The following is a 22,672-nucleotide window of genomic DNA, read 5'->3' as shown; positions in this document are numbered from 1 at the left end:
TCGTGGAGAAAAATGCCCGTATATATGCACTCGGTTTTCTACCGTTTTGTACACAGTGAATCCAGGCCCTCTTCAGCGCCTAGCTGGAGACCGTCTGGAAATCGTGAATCCAGGCCCTCTCGCAAATTGTTAATCCCCCCCCCCCCCCCCCCCCAAATTAACGCTCGAGGGTCTGGAGTATTGAGGCTAATTTTCGCATACGCGCGACCTCAAACCTCTGACGGCGCTTCAAAACGCCGTCACACGGTCTTCGGCGCTCGAATGACAGTGAGAAAACGCCTATGGCGCCTATAGACGCGTAGGAGAGTGTACGGTACCTCCCACTGACTGCGCAGTTCAACCAAACAGAGCGGGGAACGTCACGGAAGTAAATTGAAAGCACGAGATCCCGTGCCAAAGCAGAGAATACGTTGTGAAAGCTGCATAAATTTAGCTAAACATGCTTTCAACATGCCCTTTGCACCGTAATGATTATACTCAAATATGCTAGCTTTGGCACGAATATACGTCGCGGTACGTGCGCACATACTTCCTACGATGCGAACGATGCATTGCAACAAGCCACCAACTGACCCACGCGTGATAAAGAGGACAACGGGATTTTTCCGCTTTCGACTTGCGGTAAGCGAAGCGGGAATCGCCCCTCTTAGCTTTCTGCTCACCTTTCGTCCGTCGTGCTCTTAGGCGAAGGTAACTTGAACGTCTTCCTTGCTCCAGGTATGATTAGCCACTTAACGATCTTTTTGACGTTCTTCGATGAAAACTGCCCGGTGGAAGTAGACAAAAGGTGGAGCAAGTCGTCGAGCATGTCGCAAAGCGACGAGCGCTCAATTCTCGGAGCTCCAAAAAGATCTAGCGGCTTTCTTTTTCTTGTCCATTCGCTGAGAAGAGCATCGAGAGAGTCAGAGACGCTTCTTTCGCCCATGACTCCGAGATCGCGCACATGCGCTGTGGTCGTCTACTCTTTGATCGCATGCGCGAGGGGAGAATTTTTGATTTCCCGGACATGAAAATCGAAATCCATGAGAAGGAGTCGAAAAAGAACTTAGCTGCTTTCCTACCGGCCGTTTGCATTTGAGGCAGAGTCGTGCAGCGGTTTTGGGACATGATCTCACATCATGCTTATGGTACAGCTGCCTAGCTGCGCGCTGTTTCACACTTCAATTAGTCATCGTCTTCTTTATAAAGGTCCAGAGCATTTTTTAGTAATTCTCCGAGTTCGCCAAGCGGCTCATCTGATTGCATCGCTAATTCTGTCATATTTTCTAAACTGTGACCGCTGCTGTTCTCCAGACCCTCACCTATGTAGTCCTCACGGAGCGTATCTTCGTGAAGTTCCTTGAGGATTTCCTTAACTTCTGGAAACGTATCACATTCGATGATTGCATAGTTGCGAATTGCTCTGTTCAAAGCCAGACGTTTGCATTCGTTAAATTGAGCAGCGTGATATCCTTTCCCAGCTAAGGTATTGCACACTTTTGCAATAATATCGGACGATTTTGCAACCTTTTGGTGTTGCTTTCCAAAAACTTTGATGTGGCTCTTTAGAGAGTCTAAGGCCAATCGAAAGGCTTTTGTAAGTGACGGAAGTACGCTTTCAGTTGAACAATGTTCAGAAAATCGATGTTCTAACCGAGCAATTTCGCGTTGAAAAAAAGCAACATATCGATGACTTGGACCGCGTGTAGATCTTACTTTCTCCATCGCTTCATAACACTCGTCTAAACGTCTCCGAAAAGCAGCACAGTCAGGCCGATGTTTAGCGGCTTCTGCCAACTGAACGTATGCATTGAATAATCCGTGCTTGTATTCATTTGTATCCTTTAATTGTTTAAGAGCCTTATTGAACCACTGTATTGTTTCAGTGTACTTTTTAAGACCGAAACAGGCTCTTCCCTTGCTTCCGTAATAGGTTCCGAAGTCAGTGACGTTTTCTAGCCTGATTTCCTCTAGCAATGTGTAGGCCTTCTGGAACTCGCTCACGTCCATTAGCACGTCCGCGTACGCCGTATCTGCTTCTCTAAGTTGAGAAGAAGAAGAAGAACTGCCTTCCCATACTCCACGGGCTTCGAGTAGGAGGCGTTCTGCATCAGAGAGTAGCCCCAACCGGCGGTAAACAGTGCCAAGGTTCAGCAATGTTTTACCTCTGAAGTCATTTTTTTCATTTTGACAGAGCTTCTCACACCTTTCTAAAAGATCTTTTGCTTCTTCAAAACGACCAAGCAGTGACGTCAATTTGCCGACGTTTAATAAAAGATGAGGGTTGACTAGGCGTTTTTGCTGATCCATATTCGCTATGAATTTGAATGTGTGAGGAACCAAAGCCTCGTACACTAGAGATTTATCTGTTCTTTCAGCTTCATACGTCGTTGTGAGCAGGCTCGATAGGATATTTAGTCCAAGACCTTCAGGCGCGCAGTCCTTCCATTCACTTTTAGCCAATTCTTGTATTTCTTCGCTTATTGCAGAGTGCATCCACGCAGAACGTTTAGTGTAGTTGTAGTAAATTAGGTGAGATTTTTGCAGTTCCAAGAGCAGCCTCGTATACATCATTGTGAGAATGGTAAAAGCGTCTTCGTTTGTTTCATTTTCGGGTACCGAATATTTCATTTTCTCCTTGCGGTATTCCTTTTTTAGAGCGCAATCAGGAAGGTTTCTACCGCCCATGGCAAATAAATCGACAGGAAGAGGCTCTGGATAATCAGATAAAGCAAACACGAGCAGTAATTCTTTAAGAGCCGGTGTATTGGCGTTTTCCGTAATTATTTGTCTGTAGAGTTGCCTTGTTTTCTTATAACCTTCTTCAGTTCTATCAAGCAGACGAACTTCTTTCTTTAGCTTCATATTATCCCAGTAAACGGAAAGAGGAACGCCTGTTCGTTTAATAATTGCGTTTGCTGTTAAATCAACAAGCAGGGGAATTCCCCCAACTCTAGTAGCTATGAGAGCGGCTGCTTCTCTTTCCTTTTGATCTTTATTGCTAGCTCCACATCTCTCAATAAGCATGTTCGCCACCTCTGCTTTGTTGAGCGGTTCTAAATGGTAAACCTGGTGAACACGTAGATTTTCTATTTTCTCCACTTCTTTTCGAGAGGTAAAGAGGCAAAACACTTGATCAGAAATGTCTGAAAGAAGGAGAGCTTCAATTTTTGTAGACACGTCTTTGGATTCCTGTTCAACGTCGTTCAAACCGTCGAAAATAAGCAACGTCTTTTCTTCCTGATGCGTCAGCCAGTACCTCATGTATTCAATCAACTCAGATTGACTAACAGACTTAAGCACCTTTTGTTGGTCCACGCTTCTACAAATTTTAGTCAGGGAATTGCCAAAAACGGAAGAGCTGGAGCAGTTTATAAACACAACAGCGCCGTACTCGCTGCAAACTTCATGAGCTAGTTTAGTCACCAAGGATGTTTTCCCTATTCCTGGCAAGCCGTGAACAAGAACGAGATGATTGTGCTCTAAATATTTTCTCAATTTTCTAACGTCTTCGTCTCTGCCAACTAGATGCTTGTCTTCTTTAGGAACTTCAATGAGCGTTCCGAACGAAAAGTATTTTGCCTTTCCTTCCTCACTTGCCCACATTGGTGATTGAGCACTTTTCGAAGCTATAAATCCGTCACGTACTGCATAGTAATGTAATGTGATGTATCACATGCACTATTTACCTTGATAAGCAAGATTTCGGATTTCACGGAAGTGTTTAGAAGTATCGAGGAGCTTCGTCCTTATCATTGCATTTTTGCTTTGAATCCCCTACGTTTTGAATTTCTCGTTAGATTTTTTGTAATTTTTGCAGCATACCGTTTGTATTCCCCTAAGATAGCTTATTCTGTTCCGCAGTGTCTCAGCTTTGTCTGCGAGTAAAGGGTCGTATCTTTCACATTGCTCCCGACCATTGACTACATAAACAGTCAGAACGTAGCTGATTAACTATTATTTTGAAAAACTAAAGTACTTCTTTCAGTAGACTTCATCACTTTGAGTTTCTTTCGTGCGAAAGCTAAGTCACCATCAGCGATATCAAGAGCAGCAGCAACTGAGTTTGATGAACGAAAGGGAAATCTTTTCTATGTGTAAAAGCCTATTACAGAGTTACCCTAATCTGTAGCTCGTTGTACCTCTTGAAGGACGGACAATGCTTTACAAACTGGCTGCGGTTGTCCATTGCGAAGTAAAACAGACAGCTCGACTGGTGGAAGAGAGCCGATTTGAATTTGTGCGTGAGAATCAAAGGTAATTAGATGAACAAAATTATTAGGAGCGTGTAAGCCGCAGATGAAATTAATAAATCCTTTTCCGGTAAGAGTCAGATGAACAAAACAGCTTCCTTGAAAGATGTCAATTTTTCTTATTTCAATCTTGAAAAGATTTGACATTCTCCCAAGGAGATCATCTCTACATTTTCTAAAAATCTCTTCCGTGGTCTTTGGCAGTGAAATTCGAAGCAGGCACTTGTCTCGGTCAATAGGAATGCGAAAACGCGCGGCGAGACGAAAACAGGAGCTACGACTCGTCGATTCTTTTCCAGTAACGGTAGTCATACTTGACACATACGCTGGCTCAATTTTGATATCTCGTCCAGGTAACGCTGATCTAGTGCACGTCTTAATTATGTGAGTTGCAGACTCGCGATTGGGTTCCCACACGTTTCGAAGATCCGTGTGAACGTCAACAATTACATATGCAATCTTCAGCATTGTCGTGAAATTTTCCGAAGGATGGTCAGAAGTTTCCTCGTTCAGAGGGACAGATTCATCGCTTCCCCTGTTAGAGTCGTGACTTAGACTACTAATTCTGGTGTACAAATCTCCTCCGCCTCGCAACGTTCGCAGAACAGCGCAGAAGGAATTGTACGGCTTTGAACCATGACGTGACCTCATTACACTGAACAATTCCCGAGCTACATTTTCTAGTGAACGAGTCTGGTTGACTAAAAACAGGCGAAGTCCTTCGTACTGGAGAAATACAATGCAGTCGCTTGAGAGGAGATCATCGAGAAGCGATGCTCCACGATCATTGAGAGCGCTATATAGCGAGAAGGGGCACAAGTTCGTTTGCGACACAATCGAAACGAGTCCATCTGGAATCCGCCATGAGAAGTACTCAATTCGTGGTAGATGGAAGAGGACACGTGACATTTGTCTGTCCGGGTCCTGAGTGGTAAACCAGTACGTAAACCACACTTTCTTCTGCTTGTTTTAGTCATCTCTTCCTGATTTCCCAAACCGTCCTGCACTCTCTACAACACCTTCGAGATTAAAATTAAGTTTAATTAAATCGGAGTCGGACAAAATGACGTCAGCTGCACGTAGCGCGCGCGCGGCTGACGAACGTATGGAAAACGAGGACGATCTCTTTATTCTCGCCATCCGCTCGCCTCTAAGCGATCCCTCAAAGCAAGCTTTCGCGCGCTATCACAATCGCTGTGCTTTGCTCTATCCTAGAAAACCTACGAAGGAGGAAGAGCCCAGGACTACGGCCGGAAACTCCACCAGTAGACTAGTGTCCCTCCGCCTCCCTCTCCCTCTCATCGTCGTTGTCATCCTCAGCACTTTTAAAGGACACCACTTCATTTCGAAAGCCAGTATCGCCGCCTTCTTTCGATTTCATGGGCCAGAGGATGCCCTTCTCGATTCTTCTTCTCTTCTGCATCAGTGTACTATAGCCCTTATTAGATAGGCTCTAATCCTTTCCAGAATCAGCAGCTTCGTATCTGTCTCCACTGTCAGCCGTGGGATCAAAATTATTAAATGTTCTACCAATTCTGCTAGATATTTTTCAAGAGCATCTGTGCACAATCTGCTCAAAATTTGTTAAATCATCCAGTTCGTCAGCCCAACGGCGCATCACGACATCACACTTAGAATCTGATACCTAAATGAACATAGATAAAGCTTTGTTACGTACCTATATATTTTCATATACTTCTAAGAGACATTAGAGTTTTCAGACCCTGTGCAGCAGTCTGTCGGAGGAAGGCGTCACTCCGTTTCTTCAAACCTGCAACGGGAGAGAATCCTCCCATGACTTTATGTTCGTGGATCGTTTTTCACTGCGTTTTGATTGCAATGAAGCTCTTCTCGATAGTTTGCTAAAACGCGAACGCTCTTCTTGGTATAGAATGTGTGGCGTTTCCAGGCCCTTTTCTATCTAACAATTTCATCGGCCGGACTTCTCGACCCTTCTCCGTCTTTTTCTCTTTTGAATCAGTGTAGCCCTTATTAGATAGGCTTCAATCTACGTAAAAATCAGCCGCTTCTGATCTGTCTTCACTAGCAGACAGCCGTGGGATCAAGTGTAAAATAATTTATTAGTTTTATTAAGATAATTTTCAAGTGCTAAAATTCGTTAGATCATCCAGTTCATTAGCCCAAGAGCGTATCATGCCACCACACTTAGACATTCATTTACAAGTGCAATTTAGTAGTGCAGTTTATGTTCTAACGTTTTCACTTAACGTTATATCGTCTTGCTTTGAAAGGAATTTCGTTGCTTTCTTCACTAATGCTTTCAGAGAAGAATCTAAGTCCAAGTAATCTTCTCGGGGTCGACGCTCAGCTGGGGCGCTACGTTGGGGCTCAGCTAGGGCACCACGTCTTCGCGAAAAATCCTCAATCATTTTCTCAACAGCTGGAAATTTGTCGCATCCTATCTTCTTACAGTTGAAAATGGCTCTTTCCAAAGCCAGCGTCTGGCACTTCTCCAATTTAGGAATGTCATATCCCCTTAAAGAATAGCACACTTGTGCGATAATATCACATGATTTTGCAACCTTATGGTGTTGCTTTCCCAAGATTTTGATTTCGCTTTCTAAAGAATCTAAGGCCAGTCGAAAGGCCTTAGTAAGAGAAGAAACTGGGATGCTGTCAAAGGTAGGAAAAAACTGAGAAAGTTGAAGATAAAGGCGAGAAATCGCACGTTGTAAAAATGCGACGTATCGGTGACTAGGACCGCGTTTAGCTCGTACATTCGTTTCTGCTTCGTAACATTCTTGTAGATAGCTTTCAAATTCGTCCACTATTACATCACTTCGCGTCGAAAATTCGTACGTTTTAAGAAAGTCGGCGGCTTTTGCCAAACGTTGATATGCAATGAATAAGCCATGTCTATATTCATTTCTATGTCCTGACTTTTCGAGAGCTGTAGCAAACCGTTCTATAGCCTTTCTGTACTTTTGAAGATCGTAGCAAGCCCATCCCATGTTTCCGTAATAATTTCCAAGGTCACTAACGTTCTCTTCTTTTATTTCCTTCAGCAAAGTGTACGCTTTTCGAAACTCGCTAGCATCCATTAACACTTCGGCATACGCCATTTTCGCTTCTCCAAGTTTAACAGGAGAATCGCCTTTCTGTTTCCACATTTCACACGCTTCACGTAGAAGGCGCTCCGCCTTGGGCAGATATCCCAGCCGTCGATAAACAGTTCCAAGATGAAGCAAAGTTTTGCCTCTAAAGTCATCATTTTCGCCTTCACATAGATCTTTGCACTTTTCTAAAAGATCCTTTGCTTCCTTAAAGCGGCCTAACAGAGACGTCATTTTCCCCACGTTCAATTGAAGACGGGAGCTAACAGAAAGTTGGCGCCGTTTCATGTTCGCTATGAATCTGAAAGTGTGAGGTACTAAAGCCTCGTACACAGGGGTTTTGTCTGTTCTGTCAGCTTCAAATGTCGTTGTTAGTAGGCTGGATAGTATATCCAGTCCACGTTTAGGCTTGCAATTCTCCCATTCGCTTTCAGTTTCAGCCAGTTCCAGTACTTCTTCGCTTATTGCTGAATGCATCCAAGCGGTACCTGTTTTTGAATCGTAGGAAATCAGGTGGGATTTTTGCAGCTCCAAGAGCAGCCCTGTAAACACCATCGTGCAAATGGTATTTGCCTCGTCGGCTGTTTCATCTCGGCTCAAACGGTACGACCTCTTTTCCTCTTCATACTCATCTCTAAGGGCGCAATCAGGAAGTTTATTACCGCCGATTGCAAACAAATCTACAGGTACAAGTTCTGGGCAATCGGTAAGAGCAAAGACCACTAACAATTCTCGAAGAGCCTTGGTACTTGCGTTTTCAGAAATGATGTCCTTATAAACTTGTTTTGCTTCGAGGTCTTCTTCAGTGTCATTAAAGACACGAAATCCTCCCTTCAGCTTCATATACTTCCAATATGTCGAAATTAAAACGCCTTTTTTCTTTATAGCGTTTGCCGTTAGATCAACAAGGTGAGGAATTTTTACTAGTTTAGCTATTTCGGTAGCAGCTCTTACTTCCTCTTCGTCGTCTCTGCTGGCTTCACATCTTTCAATCAGCATGTCTACAACGTTCTCTTCCGTTAGCTTTTTTAGATCGTACACCTCCTCGATTCTCAAATTTCCGATTTTTCTGACTTCTTTTCGGGCGGCGAAGAGGCAACTAGGCCTGTTTGAACTTTCTGTAGCAAGGAGGGCTTCTATTTTGTCAGATACGTCTTTGACGTCGGGCGCAACGTCTCTCAATCCGTCAAAAATAAGCAGTTTCCTCTTTTCGTCGTGTGTCAGCCAATGCTTCATGTATTCAAGCAACTCCGATTGACAGAGAGATTCAGGTACGTTGGACTTGTCAATGCTCCTGCAGATTGCGGTCAGGGAGCTCTCAAACGCAGACGAACTAGAGCACTTAATGAACGCAATGCCATTGTACTCATTGCGGACGGCATGAGCAAGGTTAATAGCCAAAGACGTTTTTCCTATTCCGGGCAAGCCGTGTACGACAACGAGACGCGATTTTTCTAGCAGTTGTGATAAAATTTTGACGTCATCCTCTCTGCCAACTAGATGCCTATTCTCATTGGGAACTTGAATGAGTGTTCCAGCCGAGACACATGGCAAGTGTTTCGCAGGTGATAGCATTTTCTGGGATTTCTTCTCCTTGCTGGTAGCTAGGCTTGGTTCACTGGGCTGAATACGGCCAACGGCCTTTTTACCACTTGGAACTGCAAAAGATTGCGCTGACTTCTTAGAAAATGACGAATCGTGTAGACTTACCGCGAACCAGTTCCCTGACTGCACCAAAGTGACCAACTCTGCACAGAGCATCACACAGTAAGCGCATTTTGACAAGAGGGTTGCGGTCATCGGTTTGGTTCCAGTTATAAAGTTCTCGACACACATTGTGTGGATTACAGGGATTCGGCTTTGCTTTGACTCCAAGGATCTGAAAAACCGTTTTCCATCGGCGTCGTCGACGCCCACTCCCATAAGAAGGCATTCCTCCAATAACAATTCGAAGCAACGTTTCCCCAGGAAGGTCGGCGAGGTTTCCAACCACACTAAATCTTTCCTTGATAAGCGCCTCTAGAGTTTGGTCATCTATACTAAAAGTCGTCACGTGAGATAAACCATACGTGTAGGTGTGGTCTCACCGCCTTCCCGTTCCATTCGAAGTAACCCGTACGCGACCGCTTTAGAGCCAGTCAAGTAGGCGCACTCTGCGGCGTCAGATATCTTTGTTTCGTGCATTTGCATCCATTGGGCCAGCCGTTTCGACAAGATTTCGCCGCGTTTCCGAGGATCTTTCTCAGCGGCAGAATCCTCTTCGATTTTGAGCTCTTCTCCTAACGAAATGCCTAATCTCGACGCGAATATGTGCCAGTGGACAAATAGATCAGCTCCGACGCCTTGAGAGTGTTTGCACAGATCGACGATGGCATCAGCGACATTTTCGACGTCAAGTTCTGTTTAGAGAAAGGATGGTTTGGCGTCGACTGAAACGGAAGAAACGTACCAGAAACTGCTCGAGGAGGCGGTTGAGTAACAGCCATTAGATCATAGCTGAGCTCAATCACAAGGTCGTCACGAGGGAGGGTGACCTCACACCCAGAACCCGGACAAATGCTTTCGATCGACTAACAACGAGCACTGGGAGCAAGTACCCTAGCTGATTTGCTTGAGTAACGCCAGAATCACTCTTAGGTTGACGGAGATCGCGTTTTTGAAGTGTCTACGCCGCGTTCGCGACTAGGCGGAGCACATCATCATCCTCGACTAGCTTTCTCGCATTCGGAATCGACTCGGATGTAATTTACAACGTCTAGATCAGCCAGTCCTGTCAGAATCTGGTCCTGCCTGCCTGCCAGCAGAGCTTGCCATCCTGTAACGTCATTATCCTGTGTTTCTCGACCTTCGCTTCTCATCATCTGTCCGATGGAAGTCGTAATTTGCCTGCGCGATCCCACGGCTAGTGCCACTCTCATATTCTTGGACTGTATGGAAATGCCTCTGCTAGCTGCTGGAAACAGGCCTCCAATTAGATCAACCAATCACACACAACAACGTGCCGTACAAAGGCAATACTAGGACAGAATCCCTACAATTCCTACACACCGATGGTAAACATGTCTAAAGGAACAGGTTCTGAGAAATCAGAATAAGCAAAACCAGCAACAATTCTCGAAGAGACGGGGAAGTGACGTTTTCAGTAATTATTTTTCTGTAGCTTTGCTTTCCTTCCTCGAAGTCTTCCTTGGCGTCGTCAAGTGCACGGAGGTCCCCTTTCAGCGCCATTCTTTTACAGTAAATAGCAAGAGAAACGCCGGTTTGTTTAATAGCGTTTGCCTTTAAATCGACAAGATGGGGAATTCCTCCTAATTTGCTGGCTATAACGTCAGCAGCAGATACTTCGTTGTCGTCCTCCCCGTCAGCTCCACATCTTTCGATGAGCATGTTTCTGACGTCGTCTGCCTTAAGCGGTTCAAGTTCATAAACTTTCCTAATTTTCAGCTTTTTTATGTTCTCGACTTTTCGGGCAGTAAAGAGGCAGTGAAGTTTTTCAGAGTCATATGAGCCAAGCAGGGCTGCAATTTTTTCAGATACGACTTCAAAGTCGACGTCACTCAATCCGTCAAAAATAAGCAAAATTTTATCATTCGGATCCCTCAGCCAGTAGCGTGACATCATGTATTTTAACAATTCCAAAGGACTAAATTCGGGCTGCTCACACGCCTAAAATATTCCATTAGAACACGAATTTGGATGAACAGCACGAACAATTCGCTCAATCGGTAGGATATACGCGATATATTCACTAATGCTACAATTAATTAATTAATTAAAGCACAGTTTCCTATATGGAAGCATGACTGCTTGAGTTGTACCAGCCTGATGATCGTCAGTTCTTTATAACCGTCCAGTGCATTTTTCACCTAGGGCGGTGCAGCTGATTGATTCCACCCACCGCTATGTCTGTCGTATTTTCTAAACCGTGGCCGCTGTTGTCCTCTGATATGTTGAGTCTATAAATTCCTCACGGACCTTTGCTTCACGAAGTCAGATCCCTAAGGATTCTCGTAACGGTTCGTTAATTGTCTTTTCCACGAAACAATTGACCGGATTGCGCTACACAATCCTACCCATGTCAAACCGTCGCTGCTCGCGCCCTCTTTCATCAACTAACTACTTCAATATAACTTAGCTGTTCTCTTGCCTATAATATATTTCAAGAAACAGTCCATTAATCTCGAAAGGCAAAAAAAAAAACGACTCGGCGGGAAGGGTGTCCTGGTTAATTAACTGCCCTGAATGCGCGTCGTTCTCTCGTCAGGAACACTCCGCGACGCCGCTTTATACCAAGCGACGATGTTCATTATACCGGTACCTGATTTGTGACAATAACCGTAAGTGACAGTGGTGGTAATTAGTCATCGTCTTCTTTATAAAGGTCCAGTGCATTTTTCAGTAATTCTCCGAGTTCGCCGAGCGGCTCATCTGATTGCATCGCTAATTCTGTCATATTTTCTGAACTGTGACCGCTGCTGTTCTCCAGACCCTCACCTATGAAGTCCTCACGGAGCGTATCTTCGTGAAGTTCCCTAAGGATTTCCTTAACTTCTGGAAACGTATCACATTCGATGATTGCATAGTTGCGAATCGCTCTGTTCAAAGCCAGACGTTTGCATTCGTTAAATTGAGCAGCGTGATATCCTTTGCCACCAGCTAAGGTATTGCACACTTTTGCAATAATATCGGACGATTTTGCAACCTTTTGGTGTTGCTTTCCAAAAACTTTGATGTGGCTCTTTAGAGAGTCTAAGGCCAATCGAAAGGCTTTTGTAAGTGACGGAAGTACGCTTTCAGTTGAACAATGTTCAGAAAATCGATGTTCTAACCGAGCAATTTCGCGTTGAAAAAAAGCAACATATCGATGACTTGGACCGCGTGTAGATCTTACTTTCTCCATCGCTTCATAACACTCGTCTAAACGATTCCGAAAAGCAGCACAGTCAGGCCGATGTTTAGCGGCTTCTGCCAACTGAACGTATGCATTGAATAATCCGTGCTTGTATTCATTTGTATCCTTTAATTGTTTAAGAGCCTTATTGAACCACTGTATTGTTTCAGTGTACTTTTTAAGACCGAAACAGGCTCTTCCCTTGCTTCCGTAATAGGTTCCGAAGTCAGTGACGTTTTCTAGCCTGATTTCCTCTAGCAATGTGTAGGCCTTCTGGAACTCGCTCACGTCCATTAGCACGTCCGCGTACGCCGTATCTGCTTCTCTAAGAGAAGAAGAAGAAGAACTGCCTTCCCATACTCCACGGGCTTCGAGTAGGAGGCGTTCTGCATCAGAGAGTAGCCCCAACCGGCGGTAAACAGTGCCAAGGTTCAGCAATGTTTTACCTCTGAAGTCATTCTTTTCATTTTGACAGAGCTTCTCACACCTTTCTAAAAGATCTTTTGCTTCTTCAAAACGACCAAGCAGTGACGTCATTTTGCCGACGTTTAATAAAAGATGAGGGTTGACTGGGCGTTTTTGCTGATCCATATTCGCTATGAATTTGAATGTGTGAGGAACCAAAGCCTCGTACACTAGAGCTTTGTCTGTTCTTTCAGCTTCATACGTCGTTGTGAGCAGACTCGATAGGATATTTAGTCCATGACCTTCAGGCGCGCAATCCTTCCATTCACTTTTAGCCAATTCTTGTATTTCTTCGCTTATTGCAGAGTGCATCCACGCAGAACGTTTAGTGTAGTTGTAGTAAATTAGGTGAGACTTTTGCAGTTCCAAGAGCAGCCTCGTATACATCATTGTGAGAATGGTAAAAGCGTCTTCGTTTGTTTCATTTTCGGGTACCGAATATTTCATTTTCTCCTTGCGGTATTCCTCTTTTAGAGCGCAATCAGGAAGGTTTCTACCGCCCATGGCAAATAAATCGACAGGAAGAGGCTCTGGATAATCAGATAAAGCAAACACGAGCAGTAATTCTTTAAGAGCCGGTGTATTGGCGTTTTCCGTAATTATTTGTCTGTAGAGCTGCCTTGTGTTCTTATAACCTTCTTCAGTTCTATCAAGCAGACCAACTTCTTTCTTTAGCTTCATATTATCCCTGTAAACGGAAAGAGGAACGCCTGTTCGTTTAATTGCGTTTGCTGTTAAATCAACAAGCTGGGGAATTCCCTCAACTCTAGCAGCTATGAGAGCGGCTGCATCTCTTTCCTTTTGATCTTCTTTGCTAGCTCCACATCTCTCAATAAGCATGTTCGCCACCTCTGCTTCGCTGAGCGGTTCTAAAGGGTAAACCTTGTGAACACGTAGATTTTCCATTTTCTCCACTTCTTTTCGAGAGGTAAAGAGGCAAAACACTTGATCAGAAATGCCTGAAAGAAGGAGAGCTTCAATTTTGGTAGACACGTCTTTGGATTCCTGTTCAAGGTCGTTCAAACCGTCGAAAATAAGCAACGTCTTTTCTTCCTGATGCGTCAGCCAGTATCTCATGTATTCAATCAACTCAGATTGACTAACAGACCGAAGCACTTTTTGTTGGTCTAAGCTTCTGCAAATTTTAGTCAGGGAATTGCCAAAAGCGGAAGAGCTGGAGCATTTTATAAACACAACAGCGCCGTACTCGCTGCAAACTTCATGAGCTAGTTTAGTCACCAAGGATGTTTTCCCTATTCCTGGAAAGCCGTGAACAAGAACGAGATGATTGTCTTCTAAATATTTTCTCAATTTTCTAACGTCTTCGTCTCTGCCAACTAGATGCTTGTCTTCGTTAGGAACTTGAATCAGATTCAAAACAGAATCAGATAGTGGCAAGGCTGATCTCTGTTGCTCGGCACTTCTTGGCGCACCTGTTTATATACAGTAGAGTGAATCAGCAAGAATCAAACAAGTTCAGCCAGGTTTTGTTACCTTGCAAAACAAGTTCCCTGATTGCACTGAAGTGGCCAACTTTGCAAAGAGCATCGCACAACTCGCGCACTCTGTCTGCAGGATCGCGGCCGGTTTTGCTCCAGTTGCAAAGGGCTTGACATACATTGCTTGGAGTATGAGGGCTTGGATTCACCTTTGCTCCAAGAGACTGTAGAATTGTTTTCCATCTGCGATGCCTTGACCGTTGTTGACCACTGATGAAAGACTGCGGAATTCCTCCAACAACCATTCGGAGCAATTGCTCTTTAGGAAGGGCGGCCAGATTATCAGGAAGATGAAATCTTTTTCTAATGAGCTTCACTATGGCCTCGTTATCTATTAAGAATCATCACGTGATGACGAAAGTAATTAGTCACCGTCTCACCCAAAGACGTATGATGGACTCGAATTAGGTTACAAGCGACGTCTTTGAAGCCGGCTAAGAAGGCGCTCTCTGCAGCGTCCGCTATCTGAACTTGGTGCGTGTGCATCCATTCGGCCAGCCGCTTCGACAACTTTTCTCCGCCGCGCTTCCTCGCCGTCCCGACTCCACTAGCAAAAATCTCTTCAGCTTTTTCCGACGGCATGCCTAATCGCGACGCAAAAATCTCCCCGGGCCAGGGATCTTCTCCGACGCACAGTGGTCTAATGACGGCCGCGACCTTTGTGATGTCACTTTCTGCCAGAATAGAAGTGTCGATTAGGCTAGGAACAAGAGAAAACGCACCAGAAATGGCTCTAGACTCTTTCGCCATGGAGTTTTCCCCGAGGATTCCCCAGGAGTGACTCATCTTGCACGTGACTCACGTGCAGTCCCCGTTGATTCTTTCTTTCTTTTTGAGATGGCAATAAAATACAAAATTGTCAATCGTAAAACAATGAACAGGGATACTGCTCCCTGGAAAGAGGGGCGGAAAATATATGAATCTACTGTTGCTCCGTAGCGCACGCGAAAAAAGATGGCCGCGCATCTTCGTCTTAGTCAATTGTCAATTCGGCGGTATTACCAAGCAGCAGACAGGTGCGATATAGCTGGGATGAGTTTATTTGACACTCTTTTGCCAGTTATGTGTCTGTCATGGTTGCAAAATGACCCCGTTCTCTGTCTCGAAGCTCCTGCCTAGGATACCTGTAGGGAAAATGAAGGCTGTCGCTGTTCATTTTCTTAGCAGGTATTAGAAAGAGAATTGAACCGTCTTGCAGCTCTAGTTCGCAACCGAGGCAGAGATCCGGAACAATTACTTCTTTAGGTGTTACCCAGCTATATTTGGCTCATTGTTGCCCCAATAAGGCTCGGACTATGTCGCAGGATTCTCCTACTCTCCATACGTCTCATCCACTTCAGCGCATATTGAAGCAAAAAGGGTTCGCCTTAGTGGATTTGATCAACGGTACAACGCAGACAACATCGTCTCAGAAAGCGACGAACTTCTTGATTTTACAGCCGTTCGATGTCTTCTCGAATCCGGCCACGATCCGAGCAAAGTCGACGAAAACGGCCAGACAGCAGTTCACGTGTGCGCCGCAGTCGGCGGTCCTATCGAAGTACTTCAACTTCTCGTCGAGAAAACCAACGTAGAGACGCTGAACGCGACTGATAACTCATCCATGACTCCTCTTCATTGTCTCGTGAGGAGATGAGAGTGGGGGGCGCGATCGAACTTTTCCTCTATCAATTTATTTCACAGCTTGACGAAGATCGCGTCGTCGATCCGGCCTCCTTGAAGTGTCTCGTCGACGCCGGAGCGTCTCTGACGATCGTCAGCGAAACGAAAGGCACTCCACTCGACTGCCTTTGTCGTCACTCAGACGGCGTCAATGATCTATTCAATTGTCTTCTTCGCATCGCATTGGGCGTTCTACGTCGAAAAAAGGAGTACCTTTTAAAGAGAACACTTCAAACGGGCTCAGCGACCTTTTTAGAAGTAGGATTTTTAATTAATTAAATAATGATGTACTAACCATATCTCTATGATTTCTTCATGTCTTAGCTATTGCTTTCCCATTGGCATAGTCTCAGCGACGACTTGTGGACGACTTCGCTCGCGCGGCCCGTGTTCGACGCCCTCTCGTCGTCTCGCGACGCCGAAGCGAAAACTCGACTCGTCCTGGATAACGGCGCCAATCCCGCCGTCGAGGTGTGGCCCCACCGACAAACACTCGTCCATCGCGCCGTCGCTCTCGGATCGATGACGCTTCTTCAAGCGGCTTTAGTGAACGGCGTCGATTTGTCGTCGAAAGACGACAGCGGGCAAACGCCGCTTCACGTTGCCGTCAAAGGAGGTCGAGACAAGCAAGCCATTGTCGATTTTTTAATTGAAAATTTTGCGTCTCTGAACGACGAGAACGACGACGGCGACACGGCGTTGGATATCGCCGTCGGCGCGCCGACGCGAAATCTCGACGCGGCGGCGAGTCTCATTCGCGCCGGAAGTAAGTTACCGAGGGCAGATGTCCCGTACGACGTCGTCATCGCTCTATCGGATCCCAACGTCATCATGCGATCGGTGAATCCGATTCTGACGGCGTTGGAAGTGGGCGCGTTCGTAAAGCGTACGTGTCAATACGTCACTTCGGACGAGGAGGAGAAGTCGTTGTTGGAATTGAGCGATAATTTGGTGAGTTTCGCCAGTGACCTATCAACGGTGGGCGGAAGTAACGACGACGTCATGACGACGGCGATTTCGGTCGCCTTAAAAAATCGCCAAGCAAAGGTATCCTCTTTAATCAAAATATTAAATTAATTAATTAATTCAAAAGAAACTAAAAATTAATTAATTAATTAATTCTTTTTTAGTTTCTTTTGAGTTCGAAAGTTGGCTTGTGTCTCGACAATCTCTTCTTTCGTCCGCCCGTTCGTCGTCGTCGTCGTCTCGGGCAGTCGTCGATTGGCTTCGTCAATATCGCTCGTTTTCTCGCCGCCTTTTTCATGCTTCACATTCGACTCGTCTTCTTTCCCTGTGTCCTCTTCTTCTACATCTTACCTCGCTACGGGAAGCGCTACGAGACGATCGCGCACGATTTCGTCAAAGCCGAAGCGCGATACGGAAGCGTCATCTATTACGTTCTACAAGGACTAAGTCACCTCTATCTATGCTTTTTGCTTTTCTTCGGAGCCGGAGCCCAAGTCGCTCCCAGTCACTATCGAGACTCGCAACTATCGTCGTTCGAGCAAGTAACTATTGTCTTCCTCGTTGGAAAAATTGCTTACGAACTAGGTCAGTTGCGACGGCAAGGTGCGCGTGTCTACATCACGCAGGTTTCCAATGCCACTGACGTAGCGATTGTTTTGTTGCTGATCATCGGGTTCGGTATGCGTTTCAGTTTGATGTCTTCTGCTCATGCATCTGTCAGGACCGAAAGTTCTTTGGCTGTTCTCTACGCGCTTCTTTTTCTCGCTGCCTGCTTTCGATTTCTTTTCTACTTGATGCTCTTTCCCTACTTTGGTCCTATGATTCTATCGGCTCGACGATTGATCTTTCCGATGATCAGCTTTCTGTTTTTGTACACCATTATCTTACTCTCGTTCGGCGTCTCGTATAAGAACATTTTTGCAATTCGGTTATTTAATTCCTGGTGTCAGCCTTCCGTCAATGCGACGTCGAATATTTCGTGCTTCTCAACGTTTCAGGGGGCGCTGAATTCAATTCCTTTAAACATGCAAAGGTGAGCAGAAGAAAGCGACGTAAACGACATTAATAGTACTTTTTACAGGTTGGATATTATACTTCAAAGTCTCTTTTTGACCACAGTTAACATGGGCTCCGCCGGACAATTGGGAATCACTGCTAGCACCTCTTACACTACCGAAGAAATCCTGGCAATGACTTGGGGCGTTTTTTGGCTAATCTTGTCGGCAATCGTGCTTCTTAATATGCTCATCGCTTTGGTTTCTAATGCTTATCAGAATTCTGAAGTTTGTGAAAGTTTTGTAATAGACAAACATAATTTACAAACGTTTCAATTTAGGACAACGCAGAGACCGAATGGGTGTACATGAAAGCGGATATAATCACGGAAATTAATAATTCGCCAGTCGTTACGTCACCTCTTAATTTGTTCTATTACTTTGGCATGGCAATTGCTCGCATAATTTCATTGCTGTGCAGGTGGAAAGAGGTCAGTCGTCACCCCCCCCCCCCCCCCCCCCCAAAATTACTTCCTGTGAACTCTAATATCATTTCTTTCTGCAGACGGAGAGCTACGAGAACAAAGTGGCGCTTTGGAGAGATCGACGTCGTTCTGACATATTGATTAGAGACAATATTCTGGCCAACTTCAAAGCGGTGGCAGAGATAAAGGATAAAGAAGAGCCAGTCACAAAGGGTGACATCGATGCACTTAGAGCAGAAGTCATGGAGGTTTGCACTACACTTACTTTTTTGAATCTCTCTCAATTCTTAATCTTGCCGTTGCTGTTGTTTTTTGCAGGCTCTCGCCTCGAATCGAAGATCTAACTTTTGTTGTCGCGATCATGTCATCGTAGAGAATGAGAAAGAGAATGTCGCCCATTGGGTCTGTGATCATCTGCGCAGACGGCTCTCTTCTGTGAGGCGGAAAATCGAGATAAGCGGCGACCTTCTTGAGAATCACGATTGAGTAGAAATCTGCACAAAATGTTGTAGTACGCTGTACTGAAAATTAGAAGTAGCTGTGATGTTTTTGGTACAAGTTGTTATTTTGCACGTGCCTACTTTGTACGGGAGCTTCGAAAATGGCTCTCCTCTCTCTGTGCTGGACTGTCATTTCTCTCTCTTCTGTTTGACTTACTCTCGTCGCAGCTGCTCTAGAGCCAAGAGAAGGTACACGAAACGGGTAGAATACAGTATGAACCGAAGGAGGAGCAATCCAAGGGCTTTCATATGAAGATCGAAGATCGTAGAGACATTGATAGGCCGTAAATGTCTATTATCGACAGGGAGGAGAACCATGGCTGATTTTATGTCCCGGAGGCCGTTGTTGTGATCCGGAACTTCATACGTTAGGACGATGTCGCAGGAGTCCCATTCTCTTCAATCATCCTACCCACTTCACGAGATATTGCTCGAAAAAGAGCTTGCTACCGTGGATCTAATACATGGTGCACCCTATCATGTATAAACATCGTTATTTTCGAGGGATGATCCTTTTGAATTTAAAGGCGTTCAACGGCTGCTCGAGTCCGGTCACAATCCGAGCAAAGTCGACGAAAAGGGCCAGACGGCCGTTCACGTGTGCGCGACAGTCGGCGGTCCCGTCGAAGTGCTTCGGCTTCTCGTCGATCGAACGCCGGACGCCGACGCGCTGGACAAACCCGATTGCGCGTCAATGACTCCTCTCCATTGCCTAGTAATAATAATTGAACTGCATGCACGGTGACCATGCAAAAATCTCGCTTCTTAGCTCGATGAAGATCGAGTCGTCGATCCGGCCTGCTTGAAGTGTCTCGTCAAGGCGGGAGCGTCTCTTACGTCGTGGAACACAATCAGAGGTACGCCTCTCGATTGTCTTTCTCGCCACTCGGACTCGAACGGAGTCGGCGATCTTTTCGATTGTCTGCGTTCCGTCGCATTGGGCGTTCTACGACGAGAAAAAGAGTCGCTTCTGACGAATACTCTTCGTCAGGGATCGGCAGCCTTCTTGGAAGTAAGTCGATGGATTACGTAACTAATTAACTATTGATCCTTTTTTAGGTATTGCTTTCCAAGTGGAATAGCCTTAGTGACGAACTCTGGATGAATTCGTTTACCAGGCCCGTGTTCGACGCCCTCTCGTCGTCTCGCGACGCCGAAGCGAAGACGAAACTCGTTATCGACTACGGTGCTAATCCGGTTGTCGAGTCGTGGCCGGAGAAGGAGACGCTCGCCCATCGCGCGGCGGCTCTCGGTTCGATTCCGCTACTCGACGCCGCCGAAGCCCACGGCGTCGATTTGTCGTCGAAAGACGAGCGGGGTCGAACGCCGCTTCACATTGCCGTCAAGGGCGGCTCTCAGAGAAAAACCGTCGTCGATTCGCTTATTGAATATTGCGTTGATTTGAACGAAGTCGACGCCGACGGTTTCACGGCCCTCGATTTGGTCATGAGCGAATCGACGCGAAATCTCGACGTCGCAGCGAGTCTCGTTCGAGCCGGCGGCAAGTTGCCGACGACAGAGATTTCGTACGACGTCGCCGTCGCCGTGTCGACTCCCGACGTCATCGCACGATCGGCGAATCCAATTCTGACGGCGTTGGAAGTGAGCGCGTTTTTTGAGCGAAGCTCTCAATACGTCGCACCGTCGGAGAAGCGATTGTGGGTGGAATTAAGCGATAAGTTGGTAAACTTTGCCAGAGAGTTGGCAGCGGTTGGCAGCAGCGACACCGTCCTCATGAGAGCGATACCCGCAGCCTTGGACAATAACCAAAAAGAGGTAAATACGCACTTAATAATTATTAATTAATATGTTAATTAATTTAATTAATTTAATTAATTGATAATTAACATGTGATTCTCGCTTATATATAGTTTCTTTTGAATTCGGAAGTCCAGCTATGTCTCGACAGGATGTTCTTTTCTTCGTCCGTTCGTCGTCGCGGGCTGTTGGGTAGTCGCTTGGCGACGGTCGCTCGCTTTTTCTTTGACCTTCTCATGCTCTTCGTTCGTTTCGTCGCGTTTCCGTTCGTCCTCCTCTTCTACATCTTGCCTCGTTATCGAAGCGAGTACGAAATTGTCGCCAAGGAATTTCTCTTGGGCAAGCGCCGCGCGGGAGTCGTCTACTACGCCGCGCAGGGAATTGATCACTTCATCTTTTGCATTCTGCTCTTCGTCGGATCCGGAGACACGGGCGCACCTAGCCACTATCGAGACCCTCATCTATCGTCCGTCGAGTGGCTACTCCTTATTGAACTCGTCAGCAAAGTTCTTTACGAAATTGGTCAGTTGCGAATGCAGAGTGCGCGCGTATACTTCGCGCAAATTGCGAACAGTTGGGACATATGCATGATTCTGTCGCTGATCGTCGTCTTCGCTCTACGTTTCGCTCTCATGTCGTCGTCGCTTGCATCATCTATTGGAGCTGAAAGTGCGTTGTCGATTCTGTTCGCTTTTCTTTTTCTTGCCGCCAGCTTTCGCGTTCTATTTTTCATGGTGCTCTTTCCTTACTTCGGTCCCATGGTCATCTCGTTTCGGCGAATGTTTTATCCGCTCGTCAGCTTTCTGCTTTTCTTCGTCGTCGTCCTACTCGCTTTCGGCGTCGCCTTTAAGAATATAAACGGAATTGTGGGGTTCGAGGGTCGGTGTTCGAAAATTTTGCCCGCCAACGCGTCGAATTTGTCGTGCCTAACGATTGCAGAGGCCTTATATCAGAAACTACCCATGGGATGGCAAACGTGAGAGTGTCATGAATATTTTGCTTTGACCCACGCTTCTTTGCTTTTTCAGATTTGGAGGTGTCCTTCAAATTCTTTTCTTGAGCATGGTTAACTTGGCTTCCCCGGAACAATTGGGAATCGCTATTAGGCCGGTTTACTCTGCAGCGAATGTTCTTACAATGATCTGGGCTGTTGTATGGCTGGTCTTGTCGTCAATCATTCTTCTAAATATGCTCATTGCTGTGATTTCGAATGCCTATCAAAATTCTGAGGTGTGACGTTTGCAATTGACTGCTTAATTAATATAGACTACGTGTTTTCCTTTAGGATCAGGCGGAGTCGCAATGGGTGTTCTTGAAAGCGGAAATAATTACGGAATTGCATCATTCTCCGCTTGCTCCTTCGTTTCTCAGTCTCTTATATGTTTTTGGCGTCTCGGTCGCCTACGTCATTTCCGTCGTGTGTGGCTGGAGAAAGGCTAGATCTATCGTCGAAAATGTATTTATTGATTTTAAATTATTTTCAGGAAGAGAGCAGTGAGACGAAGATGAAGATTAGAAGAGAATTGCGTCGTTCTGACTTGATGGTTAGAGAAAGTCTTCTGGCCAATTATAAAGCCGCTGTCGAAGAGAAGGAGCTCGACGAACCAATCACAAAGAGGGACATCGATACTCTTAAAGCGGAAATGGAAAAGGTGTGTGACGTTATACCGCTTGCTTAAATTATTTGATTTCCAACCTCGTTTTCAAAGACGTTTCTTTCTCGTCAAAAGAGAATCCTTCGTGAAAGTTGCCACACGGAGTCGCGTCATTTGAGTGAGGAAGAACTGGTTATCGAGTGGGTCTCTGAGCAACTCGGCAGGCAACTGTCTTCTGTTTGTCGGAGAATGAAAAGTAATGACAGTCGGCTTAATGTGGAAGGTATGCGTCTTTGACGATAGAATTCCGGATAAGACACCCGTCACAAATGTAGCAATGATCTCACGAGATTTTTGGCGAAAGTCTTTTTTTCTTTTGATCACCTGACGAACTGTTTATTGTGATCCCTCGTGTATCCCGTTTGCTCAAATTAACATCAACGATGTGTATAAGTTAGATAGTCAGGGTATAAAGTAACATGTCCCTCCCTCCCTCCCTCCCTAATTTCCGATAGAGACCTAATTGCCGGTCTCCCAAGAGACATGCTCT

The 22,672-nt window shown here is 45.6% G+C and overlaps 6 protein-coding genes across 7 annotated transcripts in view; 2 read left to right on the top strand and 4 right to left on the bottom strand.

Annotated features, from left to right (window-relative positions):
* LOC136198321 (uncharacterized) overlaps positions 1–926 on the bottom strand; it is a 30,642-nt gene extending 29,716 nt beyond the window's left edge. The window contains exon 1 of the mRNA XM_065988233.1: positions 663–926. Coding sequence (XP_065844305.1) covers positions 663–925 — 263 coding nt within the window. The 5' untranslated portion in view covers position 926. The remainder of the gene's footprint in view (positions 1–662) is intronic.
* Positions 927–1,164: 238 nt separating this feature from the next.
* On the bottom strand, positions 1,165–3,585 carry LOC136198659 (uncharacterized). The gene is made up of 3 exons (XM_065988662.1): positions 2,186–3,585; positions 1,696–2,020; positions 1,165–1,542 (listed from the first exon to the last, which is right to left on the bottom strand). Exons 1-3 carry the CDS (start codon positions 3,583–3,585, stop codon positions 1,165–1,167), a joined length of 2,103 nt encoding a protein of 700 aa, XP_065844734.1.
* A 2,719-nt stretch (positions 3,586–6,304) lies between these two features.
* Positions 6,305–9,935, bottom strand: LOC136198671 (uncharacterized). The gene is made up of 4 exons (XM_065988677.1): positions 9,756–9,935; positions 9,394–9,705; positions 9,017–9,340; positions 6,305–8,964 (listed from the first exon to the last, which is right to left on the bottom strand). The coding sequence occupies exons 1-4, from the start codon at positions 9,790–9,792 to the stop codon at positions 6,437–6,439; spliced, it is 3,201 nt and encodes a 1,066-aa protein (XP_065844749.1). The 5' UTR covers positions 9,793–9,935; the 3' UTR covers positions 6,305–6,436.
* Positions 9,936–11,444: 1,509 nt separating this feature from the next.
* LOC136198672 (uncharacterized) lies at positions 11,445–16,003 on the bottom strand. Of its 2 annotated transcripts, XM_065988679.1 has the most exons (4): positions 14,884–16,002; positions 14,542–14,835; positions 14,157–14,492; positions 11,445–14,095 (listed from the first exon to the last, which is right to left on the bottom strand). In XM_065988679.1, exons 1-4 carry the CDS (start codon positions 14,945–14,947, stop codon positions 11,664–11,666), a joined length of 3,126 nt encoding a protein of 1,041 aa, XP_065844751.1. In that variant the 5' UTR covers positions 14,948–16,002; the 3' UTR covers positions 11,445–11,663. The 2 variants fall into 2 exon arrangements, with proteins under 2 accessions (XP_065844751.1, XP_065844750.1); XM_065988678.1 differs by having other exon boundaries at positions 14,542–16,003.
* Positions 14,567–18,827, top strand: LOC136198675 (transient receptor potential-gamma protein-like). Its single transcript, XM_065988681.1, has 11 exons — positions 14,567–15,177; positions 15,222–15,328; positions 15,407–15,547; positions 15,601–15,785; positions 15,845–16,081; positions 16,148–16,870; positions 16,954–17,822; positions 17,871–18,072; positions 18,126–18,275; positions 18,350–18,517; positions 18,588–18,827. The coding sequence occupies exons 3-11, from the start codon at positions 15,457–15,459 to the stop codon at positions 18,753–18,755; spliced, it is 2,793 nt and encodes a 930-aa protein (XP_065844753.1). The 5' UTR covers positions 14,567–15,177; positions 15,222–15,328; positions 15,407–15,456; the 3' UTR covers positions 18,756–18,827.
* A 31-nt stretch (positions 18,828–18,858) lies between these two features.
* LOC136198673 (transient receptor potential-gamma protein-like) lies at positions 18,859–22,579 on the top strand. The gene is made up of 10 exons (XM_065988680.1): positions 18,859–18,958; positions 19,075–19,236; positions 19,297–19,484; positions 19,539–19,781; positions 19,829–20,545; positions 20,641–21,503; positions 21,556–21,757; positions 21,813–21,962; positions 22,012–22,179; positions 22,237–22,579. Exons 2-10 carry the CDS (start codon positions 19,146–19,148, stop codon positions 22,417–22,419), a joined length of 2,805 nt encoding a protein of 934 aa, XP_065844752.1. The 5' UTR covers positions 18,859–18,958; positions 19,075–19,145; the 3' UTR covers positions 22,420–22,579.
* Positions 22,580–22,672: the final 93 nt, after the last annotated feature.

Source organism: Oscarella lobularis, chromosome 19, assembly GCF_947507565.1.
Source record: "Oscarella lobularis chromosome 19, ooOscLobu1.1, whole genome shotgun sequence".
NCBI classification, from domain to species: domain Eukaryota; kingdom Metazoa; phylum Porifera; class Homoscleromorpha; order Homosclerophorida; family Oscarellidae; genus Oscarella; species Oscarella lobularis.
The sequence above is the reverse complement of the archived record's forward strand: the minus strand, read 5'-3'. Positions and strand labels throughout refer to the sequence as shown.